Genomic DNA, 19,871 nt, shown 5'->3' on the forward strand with positions numbered 1-19,871 from the left:
TGGAGAAAGAGCTGATGAAAATGTACAGTGACTGCTGGAACCCACCAGCAGTGTGCTGGGGTGAGCGGCTCACAGGGCAGTAAGCACAGGGGACGGTCTGAGCCCTGCGGAGCCGCCGGTTGGCGTGTCCAGGCCTGCTCTGTGGGCAGGCAGGAGAGGATAGAGGCCGGTGTATTCCGGGCCCAGCCACCCCTCCTCCCCGCCGCGCCGCCATTACGCGCTGCGCCACTGCCCGCGGAGGGGGGAGCGACAAGATGGCGGCGGCGCCCGCCCACGTGACCCAGGGCCCGCCTCCTTCTAGAGGCGCCTGGGCCGCGCGCGCGGTGCTCTCTCGCGAGAGCGGCGAACAAAAGGACAGCGCGGCGCAGGCTGTGTGTTGGGGGGGGGGGGGGGAAAGAGTGTGTCGTGATCTCGCGAGAATTTGCCGCCGCTCTCCTCCCGAGGAGAGCCGGGCGGGAGCGGGGGGAGGGGAAACCTCGCGGTACCGCCGGGAACTCGGCGCGGGCCCGGCGCCCCGAAGTCTCGCGACAGCTCCGGGAGCGCGTCCCTCACCAGGCGCTGGGCTGTGCGGAGTTCTCGCGATAGCGCCGGGAAGGGAGGGCGGCGGGGGGGGCGGTCGCCGTGCGCGCTGAGGTCAGCGCGCGCGGCCGGGCGCGCGGGGGGCGGGGCCTATATAAAGGCCGGGCCCGCGGCGGGGGGGGCTCAGTCAGGGCAGCGATTCGTGGCGGAACCAGTGACACCCACGGCAGCGACCTCCCGGCCCAGCGGATCCCCATTTCTCGAGGCGGAGCGGGACGAGCCCGAGACCGATCTCTCGTTATGAGTCATGTGGCGGTGGAAAATGCCCTCGGTCTAGACCAGCAGGTGAGGGAGGAGAAGCGGAAAGGCCGCTCCGTTACCCGGAGGAGGCGCGCGTCGGAGCTCTTGGGGCAGAGAGGGCGGCGGGGACGGTCGGGAATCCTCGCGCGGGGCTCCGCTCCTCGCTCCCCGGCGGCGGTGTCGCAATTCCCCCCGCGGTAACCCCCACCTCCCCCCCTGCGCGGCCTGTTGTGGCGCACTCGGTCGTTGCGCAGTTAACGCTGTGCGGCGGCCCCGCGCCGCGCCGGGCCCCCCCCGCGGGGGTGCGTTGTCCCCGTGGCCGGGGCGGTGTTGCGGGGGTGCGGAGCCGCCGGTGCCGCCCGGCCCGGCCCCGGTCCCGCTTGGGCCCCGTGGCCCCCGCGCCGCGCTCGGACCCGCTTTGTGTGGGAGCTCCGGGAGCGGCAGCGGCCCCTGGCGGCCGCAGCGGGAACTGCAGCGCGGGGGGAGGAGGAGGAGGAAGGGGCGGTCAATGGCCGCCATTGTGCGGGGCGGGGGAAGGGGGGGACACACACACGACACCGCGCTTTGTGTGACGCCCCTTCCCCGGGGAGGCGGCGCTGGCGGCCGCCTTTGTTCGAGCTCCGGTGCTGCCGAGCCCCGGTGACGCAGTTGGGCCTGGAGTCGTGTTGTTCCGCACCATTTTCTTCATTATTTTGTTTCCATTCCTGCATCCCCCCGCTCCCTCCCCGCGCTGGGCGGGATCGATGCTTATCTGTGGTTATCTAACCCTCGGGCACGGCGGCAGGGGCAGGAAGAGCCCCATCTGCCCGAGGGGCAGCGCTCGCCCTCGGCCTCATCCGCGAAGTAGGTCACGGAGACGATGCCGCCCTCCCCTTTCCTCTCCCTTCTCCCCCGCTCTCCCCCCGCGCCACACGTGACGGGCGCCGGCAGCCGGATCAGCCGCTCCCGCTGCGCCGGGAATCCAGCCCGCAGTGCCGCACTGAGATGGCGCCGGGGCTGCGCCACCGGGCCCGGGCAGCGCCGCGGAGGTGTTGCCCCCACCGCGGGCATCCGCTGCGAGGGAATTCATCCATCGCTTCTTGCTGATCGTGGAGAGCGGTCTTGACCTAGTGGAGAGCCTGTAAAGTGCTGTTAAAAATAAGAAGCATTCTTGAGCGCTGCGTTGGTGATTCGATCGACTAGAAAGATGGCATTTTAAGTGGTAGCTTTAAAGAGGATGTTACGATGGCAGCCGTGGCAGAATTCTTAAAGAACTAAATGCTCATGCAGCTGAGTGGCGGAAAGCACAGTGCAATGGAGTATTTGCTTTCGACTAATTCAGCTCATTGGAAAATACCTCTGCACAATACAAAATTTATTTTTATGTAAACACGCCTTATTTTCCAGATACACGTTTATAATCCCTGCCATGCAGGAAACAACTGTAATAATTCAGTTCTTGAGCTTTATCGGTTTTCCGCTGCTTTCTGCTGAAATGAGTCCATATTGTGTTTTACTTAACACCTCTGAGCGCCCCACCAGCACTGCGTGAACTGAACATCTTTTGGAAAACTTTACTGTGAGACTGAAGGCTATAAAGGCTATTGGTTTTTTTTGGAAAAACAACCCAAAAAATTGTGTTTGCCGAAGATGTCGACAGACATCACCTAATGTTTTGGGGAGCAGCAGTTGCCTCGAGCGTGAAGACTCTAATGTCTTAGTAGCGTTAATGCAGCTGAAAATACCTTGAGTCTCTACAAGTAAAGTGCCCAATTAAATTGACATTACTTCTGCTGAAGTTTCTGTAGCAAAAATCGTCACTGACCCAAATCCGAATGCAGTTGACTGAAATAGGCTGAAATTCAGTCTATTTAAAATGGCTCTTTAGCCTGCAGGTAGTGTGAAGCAGAAGTCTGTGGTAGTGATTTGGTGGGTGTGAGAGACTCTGCTGGCCTTGCTGCCCGTGTGGGTGTCTGTTTATTGGTGGGAGCAAAAACATTCAAGATGGTACAGCCTGAGTAATAATAAGAGACCTAATTTGGCACGATATAAAATATTTTTTGCAGTAGCTTGTTCTGATAAATGAAAGGGTTCTTTTGTATCTTAGCATAAATTCATGGTACAACATGTTGATACTTGTCTTATTTCTTCTAGTTTTCTGGTCTAGACTTGAATTCCTCAGACTCTCAGAGTGAAGGAAGTTCTACAAGCAGTAAGTACATGCAAATTGTCAAGCTTACAAACACACTTAAAAAGTGGAGGCTTGCAGCTGTGAAAAGCAGTTCCTAAAGCCAAAGTTTACAGAGGCTGATGAGGAAATAGGTTGCCAGTTAAGCTTGCTTTGAAAACACTGTTTTAGATAGAACCACTTAATTTTGTTGTGGTACAGTGTGTGTGCACATTTCTGAGGCACTTAATTAGCTTGAGAGAACTCAGTGTTCCAGTCCTGTCCCAGATTTTCAGTTGCCTCTCATCTGAGGCCACTGACTGTAGTAATGTGGTAATTTGTCTTCCTAAAACACCAGGTGTAGAGCAGGAATGTCAGCTCTGCGATCTCAATTCACTGGATAGAAAGTGATATTGATATACAGGGCTTAAGTATGTTAGGAGGGGAGAATCTTCCAGGAATTCACATTCAGCTTGTGGCTGGTATTTTCTCATTTGTGTTGCTTTAGCAGACAGATGTTTCTGGACTGTAAATGAGGAGTGCTATTCAGAGGCAGCTCGTTGTGGCTTCTGGTTTGATCTGAGCTGAAAGGAGGGGATGGGTGAATTTAAAGGGAAGGAGAAATACTGGTAGTAGTAGTGTGAGTGCCAGTACTTGAATGTCACAGTAAATATCTTGAGCTGCTCAAGTATCTGGCACCAGCCTAAGCCTTAAGGGGTTCTAGGAAGGCAGGTTTTGTTGTAGACACTGTAACACCCATAAATGGGTGTGGGATTCGGTCAGAGGAGCACAAGACATCTGTGCCTCAAACCAGCTGCCTAAGTGGGTGTGCAGGAACCTTAAACTTCAACTGAGAGCATGCTACCAAGTGCTGTGTTAAAGGATTCCTGTTAAAAATACTGCAAGAGGCCTTGAAGGCAGATGTTTTTAGTGAGCAGAAGCTGTTGTTGACAAGATGAGCATTTGAGGATGTGCTTGACCCCACGGGCCTGTAACACTGCCTCTCTTTTGTTCTCCAGAAGGCCGATACATTCCTCCTCACTTGCGGAACAGGGAGGCTTCAAAACAGGGTATGTATCACAAACACTGGCAGCACTGAAGGGCTCTTGCATCCCCAGGAGCAGGCTGCACAGGTTCTGACAGTACTGCTTGAATGCTATTACAAACACTGCTTAACTGTCCTCTGCAAAACATGGCAACTTTATCTTGTGCTTTTAGTGTGCTCTTCTAGATCCTTCACCAACTTAAATCCTAAGCTCAAGTTCAGTATCTGACTGATAGAATACCTTCTGGGTCTGTGTAACAATTAGCTGTGATTGATGCAAGATGGAGTCTCCCATCTTGCTGTATAATCTTGAGTATTGGTCTGAATGGATTTTGTGGGTACTGGTTTTTCTGCTAGTGACTGTGTTGTGGAATTTACAGTCAGTTGTTTAATATGAACAAACAGCACAGTTTGACTTTGTAAATGCATCTCTTTACACAAAGAGGTGTTGTCCTTGTTCAGCTTCCTGCAGTTTTTATGGAGGCCCCTGGGAGTGCTTGCAGAAGGAAATGCAGGCTCTTGGTGAGGCAAACGAGAAGTACATGACCTGTTTTGGCCACATGTTTACATCGGTGTTTATGCTGAGAAACGGCCCTTCCATCTTTTTGAGTCTCTGAGCAGAACACAGAAGAAACGTTTCTTGGAACACTTCAGTGAAGTAAACATGACCTTTCTGTGTAAGAGCCCAAGGGGGCAGGTGCTGCAGCACGTGTAGTCATGTCTGGTGGCTTGGGTGGATATGAGAGAAACATTTCCTCCAACGCCCATTGAAATGCACCGGAATGCAGCAGCTAAAACACTTCCTGCAGTGCTACAACGTAAAGAATCGAGGTTTTGTGGCATGAGAGGACTTGGATCTCATCTGTTTCTAAAGCAATAAACTTTCACAGATTCTTTTCAATCCTGCAGGAGGAGGGCTTCCATTATGAGTGGGTGGGAGGGCAGCCATTATATGATAATGTGCCTCACAGTGCTTTTGGAGCTGTATCCCTTGAACTGTGCCTAAATGAAAAATGCTCCATTCTAGCCTATTTGAAGATAGACCAGTCTGGTTTTGTCTTGCCTTTGTATGTGTCTAGGCTACTAGTGGGTGTTTTGGTTTTTTTTTTTTTTTTTTCTGGGGTTGTTTGTTTGGGTTTTTTCTTCGGTTTGGTTTGGGGGTGTTTTTGTTATGTGAAAGAGGTATAGCCTGAAGCACCAAGTGATGAACAGTGTGTTAGCAGAGCTGAATGTTCTGGGAAAAGGAGAAGGACTGGTTGGCAGCCAGTTCAGTGCTCTTGTTCCCAGTCACACTGACCTCAAATATGAGCAATCTTGCAAGAAACTGACTTGCCAAATCTGAGGATTATGCAGGTTTCTTGAAAGCAGGGAGCAGCTTTAAGGTGCTTGTGAACATTTGCTGTTCATAGATTTCTTGTACGATGTTTAGTACCTAAGTTTTGTGGGTAAAAGATGCAGTAACCTTGAGTTCTACCATGACCTATTTTGGGTAGGACTGGCATTGTACTTTCTTGTGCAAGAGCAGAGATCAGACATGGCAGTGTGGGTGTGATTACATAAAGATTTTCTAGAGACTTCACCTGGCAAAAAGGTAAATAGGTCATGAGACCATAATCTGACCTGTGGCTTGTCCAGTTAATAGAGCTTTGCCTGCCAACTTCCCTTGGTAAACCTGATGTTCAGAAGTTGCCTTTAAACCTGGCTGAGTGCTGCACCACTGGCATCCTCCTGGTTCCTGTGACAGGGATTGCTGAATAGAAAAGTTTCAGTTCAGTGCCCTGTTGGAAGCATCGTGAGTCTGGGCTTGTAAAGCTGAGCTATCTTGTAGGATGATTTGAAGTCTCTTCTGCAGTTTGCTTTCATCAAGTGATGTTTGCTTCTGTTTACATAACTCAAAAGATTTCTTCAGCTGCATTGGAACTTGTGAATTTTGAAATTTGGATGATCCGTGAAATTTTTAATGACAAAGCTTGGACGTGAGGCAGCAACCTTGTGTGGTAGTGTTTAAGAAAATCTTCCATTTAGCTGCAGATCTGTCCCACTAATACTAATCTATTGGCTTTGTAAGTGGGGAGTAGGGCAGTACAGAACTGCAGGAAATAACAGCCTGCATAAAAATAATGTTCTTAGGTTACTTAATGGCAGATCTGTTTCTGTGGCAGCTCAGTATGCAGGGCTGTCAGGCCTGAAGTGTCTCCCTTCCATGAGCTCAATTGCTAATACTAAAGCTTGTTGTCATTTAAGTTTCTTCTTAAACTTCCTGGAAGCAGCTTCTGGATATTTAAACTGTAATCTGATCTATAGTAGGTCAAAAACTAAATGTTAGGAATTCACCCTAAAGGTCTTATCCTCCCTAAAGGAATCTATCATTCTGTTTCTCCTATCTTAAAAAAAAAAAAAAGATTATTGCTACTTTATGTGGCAGGTTTTCAAGTGAGCTGGCAGTGATTAGTGTTACAAAATAAATGTGAATGGAAGTGCTGGTTGAGGGAGATGCATTGACATCTGTAATGCTGTTTGTAGGTGCAAGGAGTACAGAGCTGCTCTGGAAGTTGATTAACTTAGTGAGTTCTTATCCCTGCTGTGAGGAAGATGTGCTGGATGGAATCTCTACAGGTTTTTACTTAAAACCAAAAGCATTTACATTTTAAGGACTTTCCTGGTAGTCTTTGCACAGCATTGTAATCATTCTCTTCACTTCAGAGAAGTTGATCTCTGGTCTGTTATGGGTTTTCTCAGGGCGTTTACTTCCAGTTTTAATTTACCATTTGATGCCTGAAATTCTGACTATTATGCCTGTCATTTACTTAGAATTGAGTTGTATGGTCTGGTCCTGTGTCCTGTGCTGATCCACAAATAGAGTAGGAATGCCAGACTGAAGGGCCTGGAATTGGTGAAGCAGGATGTGCACACCTGTCTTTGGTGTAGAAGTTGCTGTGCTACCTTAAAGTTATGGCAAAGTACCAGCTTCAGACACGAGTTATTTATCTGCTCTAATGAGCTAGGTGAATGAGGCTGCTTTGTAGGCTATTTGGAATGTAAAATTTTGACTCTGAACTTCTCAGGCTTTGTAGAAAATGTGAAATAGTTTTTTCACTGTTATGAAACTACATCTGTATCCCTGAAGATGGCTCTGTCAGTACCCATGGCAGTTCTGTTAGATCCCTTGGCAGGATGACGTATCCAAATAGTTGTAGTGGCCTGAAAGTTGCTCACAATAAAATCTGTATTTAGCTATCTTTTAAACAAGCCAAAATAACCTTATTGAAATTAATATCTTTAAGGACTAATACTGCTTCTTAAAGCACTTTGGAGGTCTTGAAGTGCATTCCATGATCTTGTGTGCTAAAACTTCATGGATGGATTATTTTTGCTGTCTGTTTCAGTTACCCAGACAAAAGAGTTACAGTTATCACAGTAGTTTTTAAAGTTCCCTTGTGACCAGTACATTTCTGGATTCTGGGTACTAGAATTCTTAATTAAAAAACAGAGGTAAGGTGAATGGCACTCTCTAGAGAACATCAAAAAAAGTAGGGTAATTCTGTTAGCAAAACCTTTTCAGAGAGACTGGGCCTAGAACAGCCCCTTTCTTTGGAATGAATTTGTTCTGTGGTTGTTGTTATTGTCTCATGAATAGGTCTGGACTGGTTTTGTGCTGTGGAGCTGGCAAAGCATGCTCACAAGAGTGACATTATTTGTTTATCTGTTCTGTTATTTAACTTATTCTCTGCTGGAATCCCATAGCTGAGATTAAATATGTTACACAAAAGTTGGGGAGGTTGGACCTCTGAAAGAGAATTTATAATTTCTCAGTCCAGTACCAGAGCAGGGTTTTAAAGCTTCACATTTCTGCTACCTCACAGGCCCTGGTAGCAAAATAAAAATGAGGGTTTTTTACTCTGGTGTTTGCAAGCTGAGGTGCTTTGTATTCTTTTGAGTTAACATACATAAGTAGGCACCTACTATAGGCAAAGGTAAAAGTGCTGTGGAAAAACACAGTGTGGTTAATTTGTTGTGAGGAGCTCCAAATACCTTCTCTGAGTGTGGTGCTGTTAGTTACAGTCTGTGCAGATCACATTGCTTTGTGTACTTGCACTATTATAAAACATTCTAATCTCTGTTTGGATTTCTGGTATCATTTATTGATCTGAGAGGCCTTGTGAACCTCCACAAGTGTGTAGTCAAGGATTTGTGTTGGAAAGATGACCATAGACGAGGCTTGGCAAGACTTAGCATCTTAAAGTTTCTTCTGCTACTCAGCTTTCCAGGGTAGGCAACTGAAATACTTGTACTAAGGCAAGTGCAGGTTTTTTAAAAAACCCCAATGTGCTTGTACACGCAGGGAAAAATTTCATTTTGGATGGGTGATGAGAAATGCTCAGTCCCTTGCTGAACTAGTTTTGCATTCATGCATCTTCTGTTCATGAAGGAATTCAGTCCTACAGATCTCTCAGTGAAGGCTTCCTGCACAGAGGTGTTTTTTCTTGTGAGAGCCTGTGCTGTGCAGGGTTAGGCTGACGTGCCTGTGTGTGCCAGGTTTCGACAGCGGCGGCTGGAGCTCCAGGCGAGACAAGGATGCCTACAGCAGCTTCGGCGCGCGCTCCGACCGCGACTCCAAGTCCAGCTTCTTCGACCGCGGCACCGGCTCCAGAGGAGGGAGGCGAGTACCTCTTGGTCTGGGTGTGCACAGAGTTTGCCTCAGCTCTAGCACTGCGCTTGTCATCTTGATGTTAAAATTAGGGTTCCAGGTGTGAGCAGCATGAGGTAGGAGGAGCCTGGGAGGGGAGGAGAGAGGGAGAGAACCTTGCCTTGAAAGCTGCGTGACTTCAAGGATGGGCAATTTGCATGTTGAAGAATGTGCCCTGTGGTCTGCCACCAGCCACTCACTGCAGCTGTAGTGCCTGGCTGATTTCAGCATTCACCAAAGAAGTGCTAGGTGGGTGGCTGCTTCCAGGAGAACCGTGAAGAGCTGTTGGGAGCACACACAATACATCACTATGGATTTTTTTTTTTATTTCAATATTTTTTTTTATTGTTTAAAAAGTGTAGTTAATAAAACTGGGTGAGACTCTTGCAGGTTCTCTGCCTTACTTGAGCAGTCTTACACACATCATGCGTTGTATGCACAAGTGTGGTGAGAGTGACCTTTACCGACTACTTAGTAAAGCTGACCTAGTCCTGTATCCAGACTTTTCTCAAACATGATTTACCAGGCCAAAAACTAAACAGTTGAGGTAAGGACTTCTTCCACCTTCTTTCCAAGTCAGTAATACAGGTGAGCTCCCTCTTTATGCAATAATTATATGACATAATGGAGGTATTTGGTCACATGTGCGGTGGGGGAATAAAGGAAGAAATTGCAGCCCTGGAGGGTTTTGTCTGGACATGGGAAAGCTGTGTAGAATGAGGCAGAGGAAAGGGTGGGGGGAATACAAAATAGTGCTGCTTAGGAGGTTTAAACAGAGCTCCCCACAAAGAAATGGCAAAGACTGAGCAACTTGGATTGCAGCTCCACTGGCAGATGGCTGTTTACATTTGTTACGCTTAATCAAATAAAACTGGTGGTAGAAAGTTAACTGTGTTAAGCTAAACTGAGCTCTGAAATCACAACAAACTCTCCTGACACAGAAAAATGTGACCTGGTCTGATGGCCAGGACTAATTTCTGTGCTTAGGTCAAGAAGCAAGTGTAGGTAACCTACTGATTCTGAATTGTTCCACAGTTGTGTGTGTAATACACAGAGTTGTAATACAGTGCTGCGTTGTTATGGCTTTGATTGTGCATGTCAGTGCCCCCTGGTGCTGGGAAGGGTGGTCTGATTCTCGTGCTGTGTTTAGATACGAGGAGCGTGGCAGAGGCGGGGACTATGACCGGAGTGGCTTCGGCAGATTTGACCGTGGCGGCGGGAACAGCCGCTGGTGTGACAAATCCGATGAGGATGACTGGTCTAAGCCTCTCCCCCCGAGTGAACGCCTAGAACAGTGAGTTGTGGAATACTGACTGATGGGGGAGGGTCATTTTGATAATTCCAGCAAGTAAAAATACTTTCCTCTTCTGTTTTTAGGGAACTCTTTTCAGGAAGCAATACTGGCATTAACTTTGAGAAATATGATGATATTCCTGTTGAAGCAACAGGCAGCAACTGTCCTCCACATATTGAAAGTGTAAGTATTTTTTTAACAGTCTGTTCGGCTGATATATTTAGTAGTGACTGTTTTGCATGGGTAGCTTTGATGTGTTGATGTCTGGAGTTTAAGGAGGAAAGGAAACATTGTCTTCCCTTCCTACAGTTAAGCTGTTTTGCAGAAGAGGGTTGCATATGATGAACTAAGTAAAGAAATTGTGTAAGCTTTTTCAATTAGCGCTCATAGCTTAGTTTTTAACTGTAACTTGTCCTTAAACAGTGAACCTGTAAAGAAGTGGAGGTGCTTTGGAGGTGCTGATTTGGGAGCAGCTGCTAAGGCATGGGCAGTGTTAGGCTAAGCACAGTGTGTGTGCTAGTGCCATCTGCACTTCAGGCTTGGCCGGCTTCTTAAGAATTGCTTAAAAACTGGACTAAGTATCTATGTGACTCTGTAACTTTTATAGGCAACTTCTATATGAAGGCTGAAACAAGAGGTACTTTGTAAATTACTTGTTAAACTGAATGTTGTGCTGCATGGTGGTTGAAGTGAAGGATTCTGATCTTACTCCTTTTAAATATCTTACAGTTCAGTGATGTTGATATGGGAGAAATCATCATGGGAAACATTGAACTCACACGCTACACCCGTCCTACTCCAGTCCAGAAACATGCAATACCTATTATTAAAGAAAAGAGAGATTTAATGGCCTGTGCTCAGACAGGTAAGTCAGTGACTCTTTGCTGCTTAGTCACAGTAGAAGTGGGGTCTTGTATTACTGCAGGTAAGAGCTAGAACCTCCTGTGCAGTGTAGAAATAGTTGTGTGTTGGAAACTAATTTTAGTTTTAGTCTTGCATCTGCTTTAGATGTGTCTTGACTAGATTTACTGTGTTGGTCCTGAGACATGTTCATGTCTTAAACCACATTTGCTTCAGGGTTTTGGGCTGCTGAGGGTGCTCCAGTGCCACAAGTAGCAGCCATAGTCCAATGCAGGTGTTACTGGGAATGTGCTACTGATGCAGGGTTAGTGCTGTAGTTGACAGTAACTCTTAATTAATACTGGCTTGTGTTTTACTAGGGTCTGGGAAAACAGCTGCATTTCTTCTACCAATACTGAGCCAGATATATGCAGATGGTCCTGGTGATGCCTTGAGAGCAATGAAGGCAAGTATTCAAATACCCATGCCTGGGAAAGCAATGACCAATGTCATAGGTTTGGGGTTTTTCCCTCCCCACAGGAGCTGATGTGTGCTACTGAACACAATAGCTGATCTTGAATCTTGTCATCATTTTGATATGATAGCCAAGCATCTCAGCTTGTTAAAGACTTCAGGTGTTTCTCTTGAAAAAATCCAAGCTGTGGATTACTTTTTTTTCCTACCTGAGGAGTTGGATGCATAGCTGTCCAACTTTTTTAAAATAAATGGTTTTGTTGTTGCATAAGTTTAAAAGACACTTCCCTTGCTACTAAAAGCTACTTGGTCACACATCTATGTCATAGTAATTTCAGAATAGGAAGTAACTGGTTCTGTGGCTGTTACTTCTCTGCTGCTGAAGTTTGAGATTGCAGTGCTTGTTGTAGAGGCAGGTTGTGCAGCTCTTGCCATAGTTACCCACAGCTGAACCTTGGGCACTGTGATAGAGCCGTCTTCAGGGGCAGTGCTCAGATGGGCTCTCAGCCATGCTTTGTCTTTCTTAAACTTGGTGACCTTTCTTAAATATTGCCTATAGTAGCTTTTTTCTTTCCCTTTGTGTTTAGGATGCTCATGCCAAGGTTGTTTTTTCTTTTTTCTTCAGGAGAATGGGAGGTATGGGCGCCGTAAGCAATATCCAATCTCACTGGTCTTGGCTCCCACTAGAGAATTGGCTGTGCAGATCTATGAGGAAGCCAGAAAGGTAGATCTAACAGTTTATTATTATAACATAGCTCAATTAGAATTTTTCTTGGTGCTAACTTCCTTTGCTTTGCAGTTTGCATACCGCTCCAGAGTTCGCCCCTGTGTTGTGTATGGTGGTGCAGACATTGGCCAGCAGATCCGTGACTTAGAACGTGGGTGTCACTTGCTTGTAGCAACTCCAGGACGACTGGTTGATATGATGGAGAGAGGAAAGATTGGACTGGATTTCTGCAAGTAAGTGTTGCTTGTCCATGTACAAATGACTTAAAGCAAGATACAGTTGAGAACCTCAGATTGTAGCTTTTGGACTATGTAAACATCTGGTTGAGAATTTGTAACCCAGTGCAGACACCAGAGCACAGCTTACAGGACAATGTTCTGAAGATATTTTTTTTTACTGCTGTTTAGGTACCTAGTCCTTGATGAAGCTGACAGAATGCTTGACATGGGGTTTGAGCCTCAAATTCGTCGAATTGTTGAACAAGATACTATGCCACCAAAGGGGGTTCGTCACACCATGATGTTCAGTGCTACTTTCCCCAAGGAAATCCAGGTATTTAACGAGACTTTAAATACTTAAAAAGCTCATAAGGCCAAAGAAATTTTGCCTTTAGAAGGAGGGAAAAGGTATGATTTGATTTTGATTTATTTTTTTTCTCTCCTCCTTTCTAGATGCTTGCTCGTGACTTCCTTGATGAATACATCTTTCTGGCTGTTGGCAGAGTAGGTTCTACATCTGAGAACATCACACAGAAAGTAGTATGGGTGGAAGAGCCAGACAAACGATCGTTCCTGCTTGACCTGCTAAATGCCACAGGTAAAGAACAGCTGCAGATAAGCAAATAAGGCAAACTGTAGAATAGGCAAATCTAATGACTCAAGCAATAAGAATTTCTGTTGATTAGGGGAATGAAAGGGTATTTTGTTGACATGCAGTGAGTGTATTGCACTGGTTAAATGCCAGTATCAAGCTGATGTAAGGATGTGTCTGTTAATAAAAAAAGGAGGGAGGTCCCCAGTGATGCTACTTTAGAATAAACAGGCAGAGAATTGAAGCTGCCTATTACCAGGTTATGGAGCCTGTATTTGTCTATGCAGCTTTTCTTCTGTTAACCTGGACTTTATTTTTTTTTAGGTAAAGATTCCTTGACTCTGGTGTTTGTGGAAACTAAAAAGGGGGCAGATGCTCTCGAGGACTTCCTGTACCACGAAGGCTATGCCTGCACAAGTATCCACGGAGATCGCTCCCAGAGGGACAGAGAGGAAGCACTGCACCAGTTCCGCTCTGGCAAGAGCCCCATTCTTGTTGCCACAGCAGTAAGTGAAATGTGTAAAACTCAAGCATGTGAGCCTGTTTCTTGGCCTGTAGAGTGAGTCTTACTGAGATTTGATTAAATCATTTAACCCCTAGGTAGCAGCAAGAGGATTGGATATCTCAAATGTAAAGCATGTCATAAACTTTGACTTGCCGAGTGACATTGAGGAGTACGTCCATCGCATTGGCCGTACAGGCCGTGTAGGAAACCTTGGTGAGTATCACCTGGGGTATCACAGACAGCACTTCATACCTAAGCTGACAAGTGCAGTCATATAGGCTGAGTAATACATTTCAAATCAGTACTTGAGAGAAGCCTGTGAGCTGCTTTCTGTGACCAAAAACTGGTCACTGCTGTGTATCCACTGTGGAAAGTTTACCAGTTCCTTTGGGTAATGTTCTTAGTGCCATCAAAAGACTCCTACTACATGTAAGCCTGGTGTCTGCTGTGTCTGGGAGTGAACATGATTTTGTGACTAGCTGTGATGGAATAATGGTCTCCAACAGCTTTCTCTTTAAGTGATTGTAGTGTTTTCAGACTTGGCTGTAAGGAACTGGAACGTGGAATGGGTTTTAAGTGCTGTGGTGTACTTGGATTGTGTGTAGCCAAAACTGAGTATCTCCTTCAGGTCTTGCCACTTCATTCTTCAATGAGAGGAACATAAACATTACAAAGGACTTGCTTGATCTCCTTGTGGAGGCTAAGCAAGAAGTACCATCTTGGCTGGAGAACATGGCCTATGAGCAGCATCACAAAGGAGGAGGCAGCCGTGGGCGATCTAAGAGGTAAGAGGCACAGCTTTGGCTAGAGATGGATATTCAGTCTGTTAAGAGACAGTTCTGTTCTCAGTCTAAAAATACTCTTAGAGGATGATAAGTGCAGTATAAGCTGAGCTTGGTGTGTGCCAAGGTGATAGTGTCTGTCTGGTTTTGTTCTATCCATAAGGCAGTTAACACATAAAACCTCTTCTAAGCAAGCAGCTTAGATGCAGCTGAGATAAAGTGATGTTATCAGAAACCATTTTAGAAGTGTAAAAGCAGCTATAAAACACACAAATGCATACCTCCCTGTGCCAGAGATGTACCTTAAGCAGCTGCTCTGATATTTAGGAGAAGGTAATGCAGCTCTTCCTGACAAAACCAGGAGAGAAAAGAGAATAAAGGTGTGAGGCCACTTGTAAAATAGTTTTGCTGTGGAAACCTGAAACACTGTGATAGAAACCTTGGTTTACTGGCTTACAGGGGTAGGATGAGGGAACACTTTCTCTTAATGTAGTGAACATGATCCAACCACACTTGGTTTGGTGCGAGTTTTTTGTTTTCCATTTTGCAGTATGCTTATAAAATACTTATTTTGTACATCATGAGATACTGTCATAAATGCATTGCTTAAACCCTGAGCTAGGGTTGGAGGCAGAGATTTCACTGAATCAGATCTTTCCAGGTGGCCTTGGGATGCTTGTAAAGTGTGCTCACCTCAGCAGTGGCTGTTGTCCTGCTGTGGCTGGTCCCCAGAGTCAGAGCACATCACTCTCAGTGTGTGCAGTGCTCAGAATGCCCCCTGTTTAATGTCCCCTGTTTGACCCTGGTGTTTGTGTCCTGCCCTCTGCAGCAGTCGGTTCAGCGGAGGCTTCGGGGCCAGGGACTACCGGACGAGCAGCGGCTTCGGCAGCAGCAGCTCCAGCAGCAGCCGCTCCACCAGCAGCCGCAGCGGCGGCAGTGGCAGCAGGGGCTTCGGAGGTGAGGCGGGCTGGGCAGCTGCACACACAGGGCTTGCTGGGGTGAAACTGGGTGTGATGCTGGAAAAGAGGTCATCTGGTGCTTGCCATGCATTCTGCTTGGATCTAGTGCAGGTTACCTGATTGATGGTTTGATGCTACCTGTCTTTCCAGTGTTAATGTCGTGCATTTGACGGTACTGCTGGGTGGGGTTCTTTAATAGACAGCAGATACCTGGGTTGTTTTCTTGTTGTAAAGGTGCAAATCTTTAGAGTTAATTAAGCATCGCTTTCTCTTGACTTTCATAGGTGGTGGTTATGGAGGCTTCTACAACAGTGATGGATATGGAGGAAACTATAACTCCCAGGGGGTGGACTGGTGGGGCAACTGATCTGCTTGCAGCAGATACCCCACCAAACAAGCTAATATGGAAACCACATGTAACTTAGCCAGACTATACCTTGTGTAGCTTCAAGAACTCGCAGTACATTACCAGCTGTGATTCTCCACTGAAATTTTTTTTAAGGGAGCTCAAGGTCACAAGATGGAAATAAAGGAACAAGTAGCCCTATCTCGAAGGTGGTTTTGAAGACTCTTATTGCTGTAGTCAGGATTAACTCCCCTCCCACCCATCCCCACCCAGAAACTGCATTTATAATTTTGTGACTGAGGATCATTTGTTTGTTAATGTACTGTGCCTTTAACTTTAGACAACTTTTATTTTGATGTCCTGTTGGCTCAGTAATGCTCAAGATATCAATTGTTTTGACAAAATAAAAATTACTGAACTTGGGCTAAAATCAAACCTTGGCACACAGGTGTGATACAACTTAAACAGGAATCACTGATTCATCCATAATATTACAAAGAAAAACTTATGCGGTAGCCTGCATTAGGGCTTTGGTATCTGCAGATTTGAAAAATAAAACATCTTGAAGCATATCAATGCAATTAGTTTCTAATGTGGCAAAACTGTACTAAGTTAAAGTTCTGATTTGCTCACTCTATCCTGGATAGGTACTTAGAACCTGATAGCCTTTAATAAGCCATTCCAGTCATGATGAGATGATGTATGGATACATGCATACATTAAAAGCACTGTTTTTGAAGTTAATGCAAGTAAATACAGCAATTCCTTTTTCAATATTTAGGCAGATCATTAATGTGAGCTAGCCAAATGTGGGCAGAACATTACAGGGAACGTTTAAAGGTCTGATAACTTGAAATAGTTTTTAGGAGAATTCATCTATTTAGACTTTTTAAAAATGCCTGCCATATGAAATTGAAATGGTAGAATGGCTGACCATGGCAGTGATTGGTCCTCCGTAAGGGCCTGACTGAATTTTTGGTCTAATAACGCATGCTAGTGTTGATGTTTTTTGGTCAAGAGGGTATGAACAGGAAGAATTATGCAGCAGGCTTTATTTTAATGCAGATTCACATTACTCTGTTCAAGCTGCGTGGAGATGTTAAACTGGCTTACTGTAGACTTTGTAAAATGGCTCCAGAAGAGTAACAAACAAACCTGAGATCACAGAGGTTGGAAATGTACATAAACTGCACAAGGTTTCAATTCTGCTATTAAAGTGCAGTTTTAGTCAGTTTTAGTTGCATAGGTTTCCATTGTATTTATAGTCTGTTATGCTAAATCTGGCCAAAGATAAGTATTGTCCACCAGAAAAATGCCTCTGCCACTTGGAATTTCTGTGCTAACTTTGCGGCCAGAGCATTTAACAACTAATCTACAGTGGCATAGGAAAATGGCAAAAATCTCCTAAAGTGCAATAGATTTTTTCAAGTGTATTGTGCCTTGTTCTAAAACTTTTATTAAGTAGGTGCACTTGACAGTATTGAGGTCATTTGTTATGGTGCTATTTCAAGTCTAGGTTTAGGCCCTTGTACATTTTGCCCATAACTTTTTACAAAATACTTCTTTTATTGCACATTCAGAGAATTTTATATATGTCTTGTGTGCGTGTCCTTAACTTCCAATCTTATTTTGTCTCTTGGAGATTGAACGCAGCTTGTTTAAGGAGAAGGAAATAGATTCTAAAACTTATTTGGGACCATGGGAATGATAGCTGGGAAGAAAACTATTTGCACACGACAGATTTCTAGATACTTTTTGCTGCTAGTTTTGTGTAATATTTATTGAACATTTTTGACAAATATTTATTTTTGTAAGCCTAAAAGTGATTCTTTGAAAGTTTAAAGAAACTTGACCAAAAGACAGTACAAAAACACTGGCACTTGAATGTTGAATGTCACCGTATGCGTGAAATTATATATTTCGGGGTAGTGTGAGCTTTTAATGTTTAAGTCATATTAAACTCTTAAGTCAAATTAAGCAGACCCGGCATTGGCAGTATAGCCATAACTTTCTGATAGTAAAACAAAAATTGGCAACTTAAAATTAAACATGCCAAGGTTTTGATACACTTGTCTTAAGATATTTATGAAACACTTCTAAACACTGATGTGAAGTGTCCAGATTCTCAGATGTTTGTTGCGTGAGTTTTGTTTAGTTGTGTGTTTTTTTTTTTTCAGTGAATGTCTGGCACATTGCAATCCTCAAACATGTGGTTATCTTTGTTGTATTGGCATAATCAGTGACTTGTGCATTTTAGCAAGTTTTATCAGCCAGCAATATTTTCAGTTCAGATACAAGGATTCAAACCAATATGCAAGAATGGATTTAAACTTGCTGAATGTGAAAATTGAACTTCAAGTCACTGTAGGTTTAGAATTGCTTATTGTATTAGTTTAGATGCTAGCACTGCATGTGCTGTGCATATTCTTGATTTTATTAAAATAAAAAAGTTGAACTGCACAGTCTATTCATTTGTGAAGCGTCACTCCTGGTTTCTGAGCTCTGTAGCCCCAGCAGTCTCATTCACGTGCAGCTCTGGAAGCAGGTGACTCTAGTGTGGCACATGTCAGTGTGGTGGCAGATGGCAGCCAGGCTCAGGGCTGTAGCTGGAATAACCTAAACATGGCCTGTGCCCCACAGTGCAGGGCTACTGTCAAGTGTCAGAGGTGGGACAGACAAAAACCACCTGGGTTTGTTCATTAGGGGAACAGAGTTAGGCTGCAACAACTTTATTAAACCTTGTGGAATTGGGCCTGGTTCCTCAGCCCCTCACTGCTCATCTCACAGTTGTCCCTCTGAGTTTCACAGGAGTGCCTTGTAGAGAGCCTTAAGTTTTGAGGTCATACTTGTTCATTGTTCCTAGGTATTGGAAAGCCAAAATGAGGTGGAATATTGGAATATCCAAGGGAGTAGACTGGAAGGAATAGATTCAGGTCTTTCCAGTTTCTTTGAGGTGAGATAAATTTGCTCCATTTGAGAGAAAGTGGTTTAGGAATAGCCTGGGTTTGGAGTTTGGTGCTGAAATGACTGTAGAAACTTGAGATTTTCTGGTAAGGAAGAGGGTGGGGGAGGGAAGAAAGAAATGCCTGGGACCTCTGATCCATGGAAGTGTGATGCAGGTGAATGGCATGGGGTAAGGACTGGTAAAATGTGATGTGCCCCTGCAGTCCTGGATCCATGTTGGAAATAAAAACCGCCCCACCAATCCAGTAGTGTGTATGGGCCTTGGAGAATAATGGAGAGGATGGAGGTGACTCCCAGGATAGCTTGCTGGAGCAGCTGCACTGAGCACACTGACTGGACCACACTAAATTTACCTGCTTTAGACTTGCATTAATTATCAACCTCATCATGCAGGGCTTTGTGTTGTCATGCCATGTGCCTGGATGTGCAACATGCACTCAAATACCTTCCTAAGGCAGTTCTCCCTCCCCTGTGTGTATCTGTAGAAATACTGGAACCACACTTAGGAGATGGGTGTGCCAAGGGAAATGTGCACTGTGGAGGTGGCCCGTTGGATCTGGAACTCCAGCTTTGAGTGTGAAGGTTTGCATTTGGTGCTTTAGCTTAGGTTTGTCCCTGGCAGAGTGCTGGAGTGGCAGAGGAGTCATTTGGGAGCCAAATCCCCAGGAGCACAGGGCTGTGAGCAAGGCTCTGCACTGGGGCTTGCAGAGCTGGTGGAAGGGCTGATGTAAGGCAGTAATGGGCACAGAGTGGGTGAAAACCAAAGGAGGAGGTCTGGCCCTCAGGAGCGTTGTTCCTGCAGACTGGAATAAACCATTTACCTCTGGAGATGGAAGTTAGGCTGGGGAAAAGGCAGAGAGATGAGGAGCCTTGGGACACCAAAGCTGCTGGGGTAGAGAAGTACAGAGCATGTTCCCACAGAGGTGAAGTTTGTATCTCAGCAGTTCTTGGCATACTGGGCTGCAACATTTTTCCCACAGTAAATAAAAAGATTTGGGACGAGATGGGTGAGATACCCTAAGTTGTAAAGAAAAAGGCTGTGAAGTTACATGGTAAAAATGATTATTGATTTGTCTTTGTGAAGCTTTGTTGTGTGGGACATTCAAAACATGCAGTAAAGTCAGTCTTTGGCAATAAATGTGCATGTGCCAACAGTGGCAGAGGTTATGGCAGGAAGGTTGTAGTAAATCCTGCTCTTGGTTTGCCAGTGAGGTCACTGACCTGTGCAGATAAGGAGAGGTCTTGAAACTTTGACTAATGGTGACAGGGGTGGGACTTGGATTGATGTCCTGGTGTGGAGTTCATGGAAGTGGAGAGAGCAATGGGGTTACCAGAGAGAGTTGGTTCCTGTTTGGTGTGAGGATTGAGCACAGGAGAGGTAGCTTGTACAAGCAGGATGCTGCTGGGGCTGTGGCAGCCTAAAATTGCCCTATAAATCTCATTAAAGCTGTGTGTCTGTAGCCTTCCAAGTTT

The 19,871-nt window shown here is 45.4% G+C and overlaps 1 protein-coding gene across 1 annotated transcript; it reads left to right on the forward strand.

The window, feature by feature from the left end:
- Positions 1–702: 702 nt before the first annotated feature.
- On the forward strand, positions 703–17,894 carry DDX3X (DEAD-box helicase 3 X-linked). Its single transcript, XM_058018741.1, has 17 exons — positions 703–864; positions 2,953–3,010; positions 3,985–4,035; positions 8,547–8,670; positions 9,848–9,991; positions 10,075–10,174; positions 10,721–10,856; positions 11,212–11,297; positions 11,931–12,029; positions 12,105–12,265; positions 12,440–12,584; positions 12,704–12,848; positions 13,167–13,348; positions 13,443–13,560; positions 13,976–14,132; positions 14,959–15,086; positions 15,373–17,894. Exons 1-17 carry the CDS (start codon positions 820–822, stop codon positions 15,453–15,455), a joined length of 1,962 nt encoding a protein of 653 aa, XP_057874724.1. The 5' UTR covers positions 703–819; the 3' UTR covers positions 15,456–17,894.
- Positions 17,895–19,871: the final 1,977 nt, after the last annotated feature.

The sequence above is a fragment of the Melospiza georgiana genome, chromosome 2 (assembly GCF_028018845.1).
Source record: "Melospiza georgiana isolate bMelGeo1 chromosome 2, bMelGeo1.pri, whole genome shotgun sequence".
In the NCBI taxonomy this organism is placed as follows: domain Eukaryota; kingdom Metazoa; phylum Chordata; class Aves; order Passeriformes; family Passerellidae; genus Melospiza; species Melospiza georgiana.